This window comes from Rhincodon typus, chromosome 21 (genome assembly GCF_021869965.1).
Source record: "Rhincodon typus isolate 14 chromosome 21, sRhiTyp1.1, whole genome shotgun sequence".
NCBI classification, from domain to species: domain Eukaryota; kingdom Metazoa; phylum Chordata; class Chondrichthyes; order Orectolobiformes; family Rhincodontidae; genus Rhincodon; species Rhincodon typus.
In genome coordinates, this window is record NC_063352.1 from 49,858,219 (window position 1) to 49,873,125 (window position 14,907).

Genomic DNA, 14,907 nt, shown 5'->3' on the forward strand with positions numbered 1-14,907 from the left:
GCACTTGAATGGTGCAAAATACTACCCTGTACTCAAAGGATTAAACTGAAGTCATATGCAAATCATCAATAGTCAAACTTAAAATAGAAAACTAATTAATTAAACTTGGCAAGATAAAACACCACTTACCAGTACACACTAGACCCTCTCTATAAAGTTGTCTTTTGCAGTCACACAAAAAGCTCGCTATACTGACGAGTGTGTTGGAGATAGTCTTTTATATGGTTCCCCTATAGAGAGGGAGCCATAAGGAATATGCGTTATCGGACAGGTTGTGGCACACTAGACAATGTTATAGCAAGGGGCTAGTGTAGTCAGATTTTGCGTTATCCTACCATCTCTAATAACTATGTGACAAATTTTTGACGAATGGTGCTTCATTTATATGCTTGTTCTAATATAGGAAATTTGTGCAACATGAAAACCCTTTGTTAGAGTATACTACAAGCTCTAATGCACCACACTCTTCAAAAATCTGCAGTGTACTTCTTCCAGCACCAGGATACTATGCAAATGCATAAAGTGATGGTATTAGTGTCATTTAAAAATTCTAGGTGAACAAGTATTCCTTTTTTAAAAAGATATTTCATTGGTCAAGTCTACTGTACAGCAAATTATAGTTTTCTAATGCTTTGGACTAATTTTAAATCAGGCTTAAATCTACTTTCAGTGTGAAAGTAAAGAGGTATATTAACTTACAGAGGGAGGAGGAGATTCTCTGCCAATCAGAGGTGTGTTCTCACAACGGGGATTCTGGTAAGTTGTGTTCTGGCTCCTGTTTAATTAAAGAAGAAAAACAGAACAGTTACATTTGTTTCATAATTAAACATGTACTGGATACAGTCTAAGTAAATTGATCTTAATGGAATTTAAGTCACCCTACTTTATTTGAATATCCATATTATATAGAAAAAGGCACAAGAGATTTAGGAAAACAATTCTGTACACAGCACTTCTTCATTTTATACGACAAAATAATAAACACTTCTAAAATTTACTTTCTTAAGAAAACACCTACGAATTTGCAGGTTTAGAAGGCTTTTGTGTAGTCTCTCTCTTTCCAAAGCTACTCTAATCACATTTGGTGGCCATGCTAAATTGCCCGTAGTATTCAGGGATGTGCAGATTAGGTGGGTTATAGGGGGTGGGTCTGGGCGGGATGCTCTGAGAGTCGGTGTAGACTTGTTGGGCCGAAGGGCCTGTTTCCACACTGTAGGGATTCTATGATCTATGATCGAGAAAACAGCAGGATGCAATATTAAACTGTCTTGGAGACACTCTGAAGCTATATATGTTAAAAAGTACACATCTTAACCTTCAAATTATTGTACCGGAGTTAAAACATTTACAATGAAGTTTGTATTTAAAGCTGTGATTTCCATGGACCAATTACTTTCTTGAAACAATTTACAATAAAAGAGGCACTGCTACTCAGAACGGAAATCATTATGGTTGATTTTTGAAAGGCAGCAAAAAAGCAGATTTTACTTTAGGCCAGAATCCAGATAAGTCATGGCTCCATGATAACTACAAGTTACACTCTGGCACCTCAGTTTGCACCTCTTCAAAAATAGATATCATTGACGTTTCAAACTGGGGAAAAAAATTCAGATGGAAACGCAAGGAATTCCAATCTACTTAAACATCACCTAGTAAAGTTATCACTTCTTTTAATAAATTGTCAGATCAGTGACAGTAAATTAAAAAAAAACACTTAGATAGCTAATTTGGGTTCCCACCTCAACATGACTCTAAGGATTATAATTTAACATTCTTATAAACCGGTTACAAAATAAATAGGAAAACAAATACATAATTTAACACGTCTCACTTTGGTTTCAAAATGTCAGTTTAATTTGAGGCAGAAGGAAGGGAAAAGCAAAATGGCATACAGGAACTAGAAGAGGAGGTGATTCTGTCACTTACATGTATTCTGTAACAGGAGCATTGCTGACTGTATGTGCTGCAGCAGGAATACTGGTCTCACTACCAAAACTACTCCCACAGCTGTACAGGCTAGGCATGTGAACTCTGTACAGGTTGTCATGCTGTTGGCGGTTTCCTTGTGGGCTCACAATATCCTCATCTCCATCATCATCAACATGACTACTTTCAGAAAGGGAAATCCAAACAACATCAACATCAGACGTGGCACTTTTATTTAAATTAATGCTTCCATACAAATTTCTTGGATTTAACATATTCATTCTGGTGTACATTTCGCACCATTTTGACAGGGAAAAAGAGCCTCAGCAAGGTGAAGAACAGTCTCTGATCAGCAGGGCAGGCAGGGGTAACTCACATGGGGCTCCACTGGTTACAGAGTGTCGGAACAGGAGGGATCCCTCCCCAATGCCATAAATGCCATGGCAGCCTCACCAATTGGCATGGGAACCCTGCTGCTGGTAAAATACCAGCAATAACAGAGGAAGCCATTATTGCTCACTTTAAGGAACTCAACTGGTCCAAGAGCAGGTGAACTGTGTGCTTTTGAACCCTGATTCTTGGCCTAAAGAACTGATCAAATAAATTTGACTTTTAATTGAGAATATATGGTATTTCATACGTGGCACAGTAAATGGTATCAGTTTAAAAGTGACACTGGAACAGAGTCCTGAAATGACCTGACAAGATTTTGAAAGATGACTAGGAAAGTTGAGAGGCTGACAAAAAAAAATTAGATCCTAGATGGATTGCAGAGAAGATTAAACAGAACTGTACCAAAGATGAAAGATTTCAGTTACATGGACAGACTACAGAAATTGGTGGCATTCTCAGAGCAAAGTAGGTGAGAGAGATAGGTGATAGATATGTTCAAAATATTAAAGAGCTTTGATAAGGAGAAATTATCGGTTGCATAAGGGTCAATAACCAGAAGACACAGACAAAGAGGTGGGGCCAAAGAACCTCAGGCGATGAGCCTTATTTTAAAATTTGTAAATCAGGATGATCTGGAAAATGCACTCTCTCAAAGGGTGGCATAGAGGGAGATGAGTGAGAAGTCAATGGAACGTATAGAGAGAGAGAGGGAGAGACAGACAGACAGCCGGCCGGAGAGAAAGTTGAGCCGACAGAGGAATGGGTAAAGGCTGCCTGGGAGAATGAAAAGCTGCAAATGGGGACAATTAGTGAATTAGTGGCTAACAAAGGGTCATTTGAGGTAGCAGCGCATGTGATGATAAAGTCTGATGTGTGGAGTTTGGGGCTAGGACATGGAATAAGATGCTCAAGACCTGAAACTGTTGAACATGATATTGAGTCCAGAAGGCTGTAGGATTCTCAAGTGGAGAATGAGGTGCTCTTCTTCCAGCTTGCACTGAACTTCATTGGAGTAAGCTTGAGACAGAGATGTTGGCCAGGGAACAAGGTGGGATGTTGAAGCTCAGGGTCTTTTTTGCGGACGAAACATAGGTTTCTGCAAAACAGTCACCTAGTCTGTGTTCTGTCTCCCCAATGTAGAGGAGAACACATTGTGAGCAGTAAATGTAGTGGACTAGATTAAGTGGAAGGTGTGTCTGGGGCCTTGGATAGTGAGAAGAGAGGAAGTAAACAGGCAGGTTTTGTACCTTCTGTGATTTCATGGGAAGCTACTGAAAGGGTGTGGGGAGTCATTGGGAGTCGATCAGGAGTGGACTAGGGTGTCCTAAAGGGGCCAGTGGAAGGTTGACAAGGAAGAGGAAACTTCTGTGTGTCTGGTGGTGGCATCCTGCTGGAGGTGGCAGAAATGGCAGCATGTCAATCTGTTGGATGTGGATGCCGGAGAGAAGGTAGATGAGGACAAGGGGGACCACCCTATTGCTTTTTTAGAAAGGAAGGGGAAGGGGTGAGGGTCGAAGTGCAGGAGGCAGGTCAGACAAATTGAGGGTCCTGTCAACCATGGTGCTGGGCAATCCTCAGTTGAGGAAGAAGGCAGACATTTTGGAGGCCCCTTTGTAGAAGCTGGCATCATCAGAACAGATGCGACAGAGAAACTAGGTGAATGGAAAGAATCATTACAGGAAGCAGGGTGTGACGATGTATATTCAAGGTAACTGTGGGAGTTGGTGGGCTCATAGTGGATATTGGTGGCCAACCTATCTCCAGAAATGGAGGAACACAAGGGAAGAGTAAGAGATAGGCCAGGTGAAGGTGAGGGCAGGATGGAAATTGGAAGCAAAAATGAGAAATTTTTCCAGTTACGGATGAAAGGAAGAAGCAGAGCTGATGATGTCATTGATGTAGCAAGGTCAGAGCAGGACTGAAACCATGATTGTTCCTCATAGACAGGCATAACTGGGGCCCATGTGGGCATCCATGGCCACATCCCTGACCTGAAGAAAGTTGGAGTTAAAGGAAAAGTTGTTCAAAGGGAGGACAAGCTCAGCCAGGCAGAGGAGGGTAGTGGTGGATGGAGTGGGTTCAGACCTTTTTTCAGGAAGAAGCAGAAAGCCCTGCCCTAAGGGTGGGCTGGTGGCTCAGTGGTTAGCACTGCTGCCTCACAGTGCCAGGGACCCGAGTTCAATTCCACCCTCAGGCGACAGTCTGTGTGCAGTTTGCACATTCTCCCCGTGTCCGCGTGGGTTTTCTCTGGGTTTCCTCCCATGGTCCAAAGATGTGCAGGTTCGGTGGACTGGCCATGCTAAATTGCCCATAGTGTCCAGGGATGTGTAGGTTAGGTGGATTGGCCATGGCAAATGCAGGTTACAGGAACAGAGTAGGGGGGGAGAAGTGTCTGGGAGGGATGCTCGTGAGTGTGGGCTTGTGGAACTGAATAGCCTGTTTCCACACTGGTGGGATTCTATGATGATATCCTGTAGAGATATTTTCAAATAGTTATATTCAGAGATGTTATGACACCTCTGGAGCAGGTGGGACTTGAACCCAGGTCCCCTGATGCAGAGGTAGGGATATTATCATTGCACCATAAGAACCTGAATATTCTGCATAGGTTCCAAACATAAATACTGTGCGGTTTACCACTAGAGGGTGCAACAGCACTGCTGATGCTTCACCACACAACAGTCAATGTGTCACTGCAGCAACGTGAAAGCTTTGGGTCTTTGCAGGCTGAATGTCGTGGAATCTTGCAGGCCATGTTAAAAAAAACTGAATGTTCCCATTAATTTGCCGATTTAGATTTATCAGCCAACTATACTGTAAAGGGTCTTGTGTAAATCTCTAGGCGTGCAAATTTTGAACAGAAAAGAAATAAGATAATAAATGTGAAATACATCGGAGCTGTCAGAGGTTAGGTCTGCATATGGCACACAGGATGTAATCTGAACACTAGTACAATACAGCAGACTGCAGCCAAATAGGTTCTTTTTTCCATGTTCATCATAACTCCTTAATGATTAGTCTCACATTTAAAAATTTTTTTTCTGTTCAGTTCAGTTGAATGACATTATCTGTTGGTTCTCAAAAGGTTATCTACATGGAGTTTGGGACTAATAGGGTGAAACATTACAGAATAAAGAAAAAGGGTAATGTCACCATAGCCCTGTAGGATTATAGGGCTGCCCTCTCATTTGAGAGACATGACTGGTGGTGAGTATAACCGGAGGGTTACGATGCCTCATGTGAGGGGAGAGGTTGAGGAGAGGGGTCCGGCATGGTAACCTCAGTGAGAATTGAACTCACACTGTTAGTGTCACTCTGCATAACAAACCAGTTGTCCAGCCAACTGAACTAACCAACTAATTATACAATAGCTTGCACAGCAAGTACAATGCTACTTTCTTGCCCAAGCTGACATCAGATTATATAAATTTTGAAACATCCAGTTAACATAAAGCAAAGTGGTAAGATCCAGTTTACCAGTGTGCAAAGTATAGTATTGAATAATGTACTCATCTAGATCAAAAGGGCAGGATTGAATTGAGCACTAAATATTTCTAAATATGTTAGACAATTTGAGATGTGATAATGCATATATGTAAATCATAATGAAATAAAACTGTTTGGTAGTATGTTATTTGTAAATTGAACACTGTAAAGAAGATAATGCTCAGACAATTCACTAATCCTATTGAAACTGCTTTCCCATCTTTGCTGCTCCTGTACCCCTGCTTTGCAGTCAATCTCACCATCCTCCCCACCTTTGCAGTTTCTCTCACTGTCCGCAGAACCCCCATGCTTTGGTCTTGCCAGTCTCACTCTCCATTTACTCTCGCTGTCCTAGTCTCTGGTTTCATTACCTCTGGCTTCATCAGTCCTACTTCACCCAGCTGCTTCTAATGGCCCCACTTGCTTCAGCTTCCAGAGACTTAGTCACTGCCACCATTCACCTTTTTGCTGCTCCTCCAATCACATGCCGCTTCCTTCCCGTCTTTGTTACCAAGGAGCTCATGGTGAACCTATCAGTATCAAACCGGAGAGAGAATCAGCCTGTGATTGGAGGAGCAGCTCCTCAGATTCTGACTATTCAGCTACAAGAATGACTTTTCACTGAATGGTCACCCCCTTGATTGAACTTTACTGAGCAACTGGACATACCCAGGGTGAATTCACCCTCTAAACCCCATGTATATTGAACTGTCCTACACAATACTGAAAGGCTACCAAGTACTGCAGATGATGAAACAAAACCAGAAATTCCTGGAAAAACTCAGCAGGTCTGGCAGCATCTGTGGAGAGAAAGCAGAGTTAACGTTTTGCGTATTGCGTATTGTAACTGTTCTTTAGAACTGATAATAGCTAGGAAAGGGTGGTATTTATACTTAAGAAAGGGATGGAGGGGCTGGTGATGGTGGAATTAGTGAATGCATAAGCTGGGATGGAACCTAGAGAAAGAGAGAGTAAATGATAGAAAGGAGACAAAAGGATGGATGATAATACGCTAGGGAGAAAGCTGATAATAGGGACTATCAGTAGGTGCAAGAGGATTGAACGTGTTGAAAGCAGCTGTTGTCATTACAGGGCCTGAGCTGTGGGGTGGGTAAGGGACATGGCACAAGGTGTTCAGTTCCTAAAATTATTGAACTCAATATTGAGTCCAGAAGGCTGCAGGATTCCCAAGGAAATGAGGTGCTCTTCTTACAGCTTTCGCTGAGCTTCACTGGAGCACTGCAGCAAGCCGGAGACAGAGATGTTGGCCAGGGAGCACAGTGGTGTATTGAAGTGGCAGGCCTCCAGAGCTCAGGGTCATTTTGTGGACAGAATGTAGTTTTCTGTAAATTGGTCGCCCAGTCTGCATTTCATCTCTCCAGTGTAGAGGGGATTACTTTGTGAACAGTAACTACAGCAGACTAGATCGAGTGAAATGCCATTAAACACACAGACATTGAGAGACGGCAGAGGCACGTAGACCTCAAAAATGTTAAAGCTAACATCAAATTAGTGATACCCACTCTCTGATATTAAGCTCTGCCTGCTGTGCACATGTCAACAGTCAGGTGTACATCCACAGACTCCTGTGCAAATATGGCATCTGGTGCTGTAACCATTTGAAGCACATGCATGGCATGGACATCATTTTCATTGCTCATGAGATGTCACCGTATTCAAAGAGCTGGCACATAGAGCCCAATTTCACCACACCCCTGCTAATATCAGTACTCTTTCAGACACAATTTCATCACTGAAATTTAACTGAAGCTTAAAATATAGTGCTAAATGTGATTGGAGTTGACTATTTTCTTATGAAGGGTTAAACAACTCAGTAAGTACAATAAGACAATTTTTTTTTTTGAGTGATTCACTTTTCATTCCATCCCCGCCAACATTTCACTACAAAGGAATTACATTTAGTTATGTAATAATTATGGAAATTTGACATACACATTTATCTGCTCAAATAACAAGTAATTTTATTTCATTTGTCGACTTTTAATTGATTTCTGTTTAGAAGCCATAACTTATGTTGAAGACAATTTTTATGTGCATTTGCCTTAAACCCTACAAAGTGTAAAAAAGATTGGAGCTAATTACTCAGTAACTATATCTCCACTTCAGCTTAAAAAATATTTATTAAATACAAATATATAAAGTTATTACTGTACCTCTTGCTCTGCTTCCAGGTATGAGGAACACTGCAGACAATAGAACTCAGCATCAGTGCAGTTACAAAGGAGAATAGAACCAAATAAATTAGACCCTCCACACCATCATAGCATAGTCCTGTCAGAGCCTGCACATAATCCTGCCAAAAACAAGGGAGAAAAACAAGACATCAAAAACAGAAGGACAATCACAGGTCAGAACTCCCATGTTTGTGTGACCAGTGATAAAGGACATGACCTCAAGGTCAGTTAGGGTCCCCCAGATATTAAAGTGATCCACAAAGACTCTTGCATAAATTGTCACATGGATGAAATACTGAACTATGTAGATATTCAAATAGCATATTCGAGGAATGTGTAATCAAGAGAAGCAGCAAGAAAACCAGAAGGAAAACACAAACAGCAAATTTCAAAAAGAAGTACAGCAAAAATTCTGTGTGCTTTCGTTAATTATTGCAGACTTGGTTATCTGCAAAATATATTCGGTGTTCAGAGTTGTAATACATAGATAGGGAAAACAGCAGAGGCCGTGTTTGATTTACTTCCGACTTTATTTATAGAAGTCAGCAAGGCTTTCACATATTGGAGATAAAATTGGAAAATGTCACCAATGTTCACTGTTGAATAGCCTAGCCCTGAAAACTAAACCATTCATTTCCTCTACAATTGTAACATCCTCCATCATCACAAAAATCTGAATTCACTTCAACTGAAGTCACTTCTGCACTCCTGATTTTCACTCCACAGTTCGTGGCTGTACCTTTAGCTACACAGATCCCAAGCTCCAAACTTTTCACTTTAAGCTTCTCTTCTTTCAAGATACAAAAACCTCTTTGACCAAACTTTTGCTAACGTGATCTATTTTAAATTTTTTTTATTCATTCACAGGATTAGGGCATCGCTGGCTAAGCAGCATTTATTGCCCATCTGTAAATGCCCAGAGGGCAGTTGAGAGTTGACCACATTACTGTGGGTCTGGAGTCACATGTAGGCCAGACCAGGTGAGGATGGCAGTTTCCTTCCCTGAAGGACATTAGTGTTTTTCCAATAATTGACAATGGATTCACAGTCATCATTAGACTCTTAATTCTAGATATTTTATAGAATTCAAATTCCACCATCTGCCATGGCAGGACTCGCCCAGAACATTATCCGAGTCTCTGGATTAACAGTCCAGTGATAATACCACTAGGCTATCACCTCCAATGTCATATTTCTGCCTGCACAAAAACTGTGCACTGTAATCAACTCCAATTTCAGGAAGGTTTCCATTTTATCTTAGATATATTACTTGCATTAAAATAAACTTTAATTATTCAAAATTGTAGAATCTACCTAAGCAAAACTGTCAATGCTGCATTTATATTTTATATAATTCTTCAGAGGCAGCAACAAATCGCTTCAAAGATAGACCACTCTTCTTCCCAAATTCTTCTTTTGTGTAAGAATGCTTAAGCAAATAGTGGGTGGTCTGTGATGATCATGCATACATATTCTACTTTTTGTTTTGTGCTACCAGTTTGAAGTGGTATACTTTTGGGGGTGTTAATAGTGCAGTGGTTGGAATACAGTCTGCAGTAGGTAATGGATGTATCAGTTGCACACAGGCATGAACATATGAAAATGGTGGGCAAAAAAAACCAAGCTAGAGTAACAATCCTGACCCCACTGATGACGGCTGGTGGCTCATGATGAGATAATTCCTACCAGTTCGCCTCACTAAATGTAATTTTGTGGGAGAGCCAAAAAGAAAAAATAAATCTGGTGTCAACAAGAAAAAATTCCATTCTAAACCCTGTCAAGTGGTCAAAACCTCTCTAAGAATCCATCTGAATGTGTGTTAATCAGTGAGTCATTTGACATCATCGGTCTGAAATAGGTTACATTGGCTGTGAATACTCCCAAATACACAGTTAAATAAAAATCTTTACCACAGTTAATAAACTGTGCCATTAAAAAGATTTCACATTGTACTTCAGTTTTTATTTTATTCCATTAAAATATAGCTACTTGGAGTTTGAGGTGTCATGAGAAAACCCAACAGCATTGTCATGAAGGCAAACAGCTTTATAAATACTGCACTGGAGCAATTTGGTGCTTGCCAGAAGGTTCATTAAATTTACACTACTTCTTAGATCAACTGGGCCTGGTGCCTGTTATAAGACTGTCTTCAAATCTCAAAAGTTGATACTGACATTACACTTCTGTGTGGAGTTTGCACAGTCTCTCCTTATCTACGTGGATTTCCTCCGGGTGCTCTGGTTTCCTCCCTCAGTCCAAAAATGTGCAGGTTACTGCACTTGCCATGCTAAATTGCCCCAAAGTGTCCATGGATGTGTAAGCTAGGTAGGTTAGCCACTGTAAATGGAGGTTATGGAGAGAAGGTGGGGGCAGGGTCTGGCTGGGATGCTCTTCAAAGGGTTGGCGCAGACTCGATGGGCTGAATGACCTCTTTCTGCACTGCAAGGATTTTTTAATGCTATGATTACATATTGAGAAGAAAAGAGCAACAGTGACATACCATAATAAAGCAAAGAATTGTGGATGCTGGAAATCAGAAACAACAACAAAATGCTGGAGAAACTCAGCAGGTCTGGCAGCATCTGTGAAGTTAAAGCAGACTTAACTTTGCGAATCCAGTGATGTTTCTACAGAAGCATTCTGAAGGGCTGTCACTGGACCCGAAAAGTTAACTTTGTTTCTCTCCACAGATGTTGACAGACCTGCTGAGTTTCTCCAGCAATTTCAGTTCTGAGTGACAAACTGTGACTTCAGAAGACATGAACAGCAATTATGTATTCTGGGAACCCAATACTGAGTTTCTCTTTGCAGTTTCACATCACCTTGAACACTCACCATGTGAAGACTACGGCAATCGACCAAAGCTGTCAGCTGCTGCAGGGTGGTCTCTGTTGAATTCAACACTATTTGAGTCTGGTCCAGATACTCCTGTTAGCAATATAAGCAAGCAGTGCTCATTTCATAAGACATCATCACAATTCACAGTACATTTACAACACTCATGAGCTTTGGTTTACGAGTAGAGGGAGATTGTTAAATTTGACGAGAGGTCGATGTGAATGCTGAGCAGGTACCTTAATGTTGCTGGTACAGCATTAAAGCATTGGTCACAATGTAGTCACAGTTCCAGATTTTGTGGCGTCCAAAGCAATCCAAACTACAAAATCCACTTTCTGTCAATATTCTTACTTTTTTCTATTGCTTAAATAAATGTACAAATAAATGCATTAAAATTACTATAATGAACATGGCTAGTGAATTCTGTTTCGCAGTGTTTGGTTAAATGCACATAATGGAATAAGAAGTCAAAAAATCATATAGTGTGTGTCTTGCTAATTCCTTTTTAGCTTACTTATCAGTAGATACCATAATATGAATCACAAAGAAAAAATATCTGATTTGCACATTATTTAACTAGGACAAAGGTATACCCTAGTCTAAAGTTTCTGTTCTAGAAAAGAAATATTACAAAAAAATTAAGAGAATGTCACTGCAGCCACGAGAGAGAAATGGACATGTTGCGGTGTTTGGAATCAAGCTAATTATTAAAAATCATAAGTTTCTTATTTTATAATCATGCATTCATAGAACTGTGCAGCAAAGGAGAACTGTGCCAACTGCTGACAGACCTATTCAATTGGTTCCATTCTTTTGCGATAGCCAGTCCATTTCCTCTTCAAGGTTAAATTCAAATCCCTTTTGAATGTTATCAGTAAGTCTGTTTCACAAGCTTTTAGAACAGTATGTTCAAGATGCTAACAACTCACCAAGCAAAAATTAATATGTAGCTTCCCTCTGGGACTAATACCAAAACAAATTGGTGCCCTTTAGTTACCAACACACCCTTAGGGGGGAAAAAATCTTTTATTTTGTTTAAAAATTTCATGATTTTGAACATTGCTTTCGAATCTCACACAAATCTCTTCTTGCTTCAAAAGAAAAGGCCTGCTTCTCTGGCCACTCCACTTAGTTAAAGTCACACAAATACTAGGCAAATTCCAGCATATTTCCTCTGGACTGTTGCAAAGGTCTGATGCCCTTCCTAAATTGTTATGTCCAAACTTGAGCAACATTCTCTAGTTACCGTCCCATCAATAATTTATATATGTTTAAAATAACTTTGTTTCATCTGCTTTGTCATTAGTTAGAAAACTGGGGATCCCATACATTTTGACAGGTATATCAACTTCTTTTAACACCTTAAAGATCATACCTGCATTTGCTTTAAAATTGAACCATATAATTTGCCTCTCTACATTATTACTAACCAAAATGGATTATTTCTTCCTTGATTGCATTAAACTTTACCCATCAATTGTCTGCTCAATTCACCAGTCTATGCTGTTCTAATAGGGAGTTACAATTATCTTCACTGTTTATTAGCTCTGCGTCATCTGCATACTTCAAAAAAAAAACTGCACCTCCTTTTCCCAACCCCAAGTCCAGGTCAAGATATAAATGAAAAAGAGCAGTGGTTCTAATACCCCCCCCTCCCGCCCACAACCATACCTCCCCGTAGTATGAAACAACCATTTACTACTATTTTCTGCTCGATGTTTCTTAGCCAATTTCGTCTTTGCTGCCATACCCTCTAATACATAAGCTTTAATTTTGAAAGCACATTTATGTTACAATGCATTAGAAGCTTGGGATTGGGGAACGGAAACAGTGCAGAAATGGACAATAGCTACAAGACAACAAAACAAAAAGATTTTTGTTGCAGAACAGTTAATTAACAACAGTTACAGTGAAGCAAGCCTTGGAGGTAGGCAAAGCAGGTAGAAGGTTTCTCTCCATAGAGGAAGGTCTGTAAGCTCTTCTCCCTGAAGGCTAGCTGACAGAGTGTAGTAAAGAATAGCACTGGCTTAAAGCACAACAGAAGTGGAATGGCGTGGCAATGATATTCAGTATCAAATGCCACAGTGGACATATGGCAACTCAGTCTAAGCAACAGATCTGGCAAGGCAAGGAGAGTCAGCACTTCTTTCAAAAATGTATGGCACTAAAGAGCTCTTGGAGAATATTGTGATATAGACAGATAATCAATTTGCTGCACAATGAATGTGTCTTCTAGGGCCACAAACATCTTTATATATAGCCAGGTATATGCTTACAAAGGGTGGTTACTGCGGAGGTTACAGTTCAAACTATTTCCCATAAGTGCCCAGGAAATCATTCAATGCCTTAAATGGACTTGCCACATAAATACAGTGGCTAGGAATACTGCAGTAAGTAACTCACCTTTTGACTCCCTAAAGCATGTCCACCATTTATCTAAAAGGCACAAATCAGGAGTTTGACAAAATACTGCCCACTTACCCGGAAGAGTGCAGCTCCAACAACACTTGAGAAGCTTGACACCATCCAAGACAAAGTAGCCCACTTGATTAACACCACATCCACAAACATCTGCTCCCTCCACCACCGATGCTCAGTGGCAGCAGTGTGTACCGTACACGAGATGCACAACAGAAATTCGCTAAACATCCTTAGACAGCACTGTCTAAACTCACAACCAATACCATCTAAAAGGACAAGGACGTCAGATACACGGGAACACTACCACCTGCAGACTCCCTTAGAAGCCACTTACCATCCTGACTTGGAAACATATTGCCATTCTTTCACTGCCCCTGGGTCAGAATTCAGAAATTCTCTCCCCAAGGGAAATGTGGGTCTACCTACAGCACATGAACTGCAGTATTTCAACAAGGCAATTCTCATGGGCAGGTAGTGAAACACCAGCCAGCCAGTAAAGCCCATGTCCCAAGGAGAATTTTTTTTTTCAAAAAAAATTCTCTTTCACTCATAGCCTTACATATATTTAATCTAATAAAAACTCAACAGTGTATGTAATTGCTTATTGCAGACACCATCAGCACCAACATTATGATCTGAATTCTTAATAGTGTTTTCCTGCATTTCAGAGAAACCGAAAGATATTTTCAGACTTTATATTCTTTAAAAATACAGACCCAGGGAAATGCCAATGTTCACTCCCAATCTAGACCATGAAGAAAACAACAGACAAACTCATTTCAGACAAGTTCTATCCTACCATTGTTACATGTACAGCATTGTTTGAATAAATATATGTACTTATAGAATGGTAAAGGTTAATGGAAGATTTCAGAAAGGTGTTTAAAATCTTCAAAAATATTTGTGAGATAAATAGGGGAAGTTGTTTGCAGTGACAGAAGGTTCAGTGCTACAGACAGATTAAGTGATTGGCAAAAGGATCAGAAGCAACTTGCTTTACGATTTATGATGATCTGGAACGTATTGCCTATAAAAGACAGCAGAGGTATATTCGACTCCTCATAAGCAAATTATATAACACTTCAAAGGAAACCTTTGCCAGGCTGCGGAGAAAAACTGAAGAAATTACTATTTAGATAGCTCTTTCAAAGAGGCGGCACAAGTATGTTGGGTTGAATGGCCTCCTTCAATGCTATTTCATTCTTTTCCTCCATGTTTCAATAAAAAGCATTTGCTAATCTTGTTTGATCTGTATATATCACAACAATTCAAATTTTCACAATGCCACATTCAATCTCTAATAAGGCAGATCTAACAGTTTTTGTCTCCAACAACAGCACAAAGTAAAACGCACAACTTTAAACAAGGGCAACATTATTCAAATAGATAACAAACAAAAGTAATCGTAACCATTACTCAATTCAATAAAGAGTGTGATATTTCAAATGTAAGCATTTCCCTCGCCGCTACCAGTTTTCATAGAGCATTACAATTGAAATTGTACGCTATTGTTTCATTACTGCATGCATAATGTTTCTTTGGAAACAGTATTTGGGAAGTTCAGCCACAGATAAAAATGTTGCAGATGCTGGAGAATCTGAGATAACAAGGTGCAGAGCTGGATGAACACAGCAGGCCAAGCAGCATC

General features: G+C 40.1%; 1 protein-coding gene across 5 annotated transcripts in view; it reads right to left on the reverse strand.

Moving 5' to 3' along the window:
• The window catches only part of ttyh3a (tweety family member 3a), a 237,293-nt gene that overhangs the window by 15,530 nt on the left and 206,856 nt on the right, over positions 1–14,907 (reverse strand). For 2 of the 5 annotated variants that reach the window (XM_048609585.1, XM_048609583.1), the window contains exons 10-13: positions 10,836–10,928; positions 7,980–8,119; positions 1,927–2,106; positions 700–775 (exon numbers count right to left, since the gene is read on the reverse strand). In XM_048609585.1, the coding sequence (XP_048465542.1) occupies positions 700–775; positions 1,927–2,106; positions 7,980–8,119; positions 10,836–10,928 (489 nt within the window). Of the gene's footprint in view, positions 1–129; positions 231–699; positions 776–1,926; positions 2,110–7,979; positions 8,120–10,835; positions 10,929–14,907 lie in introns of all 5 variants that reach the window. The other 3 variants (XM_048609584.1, XM_048609582.1, XM_048609586.1) reach the window with 2 other exon arrangements.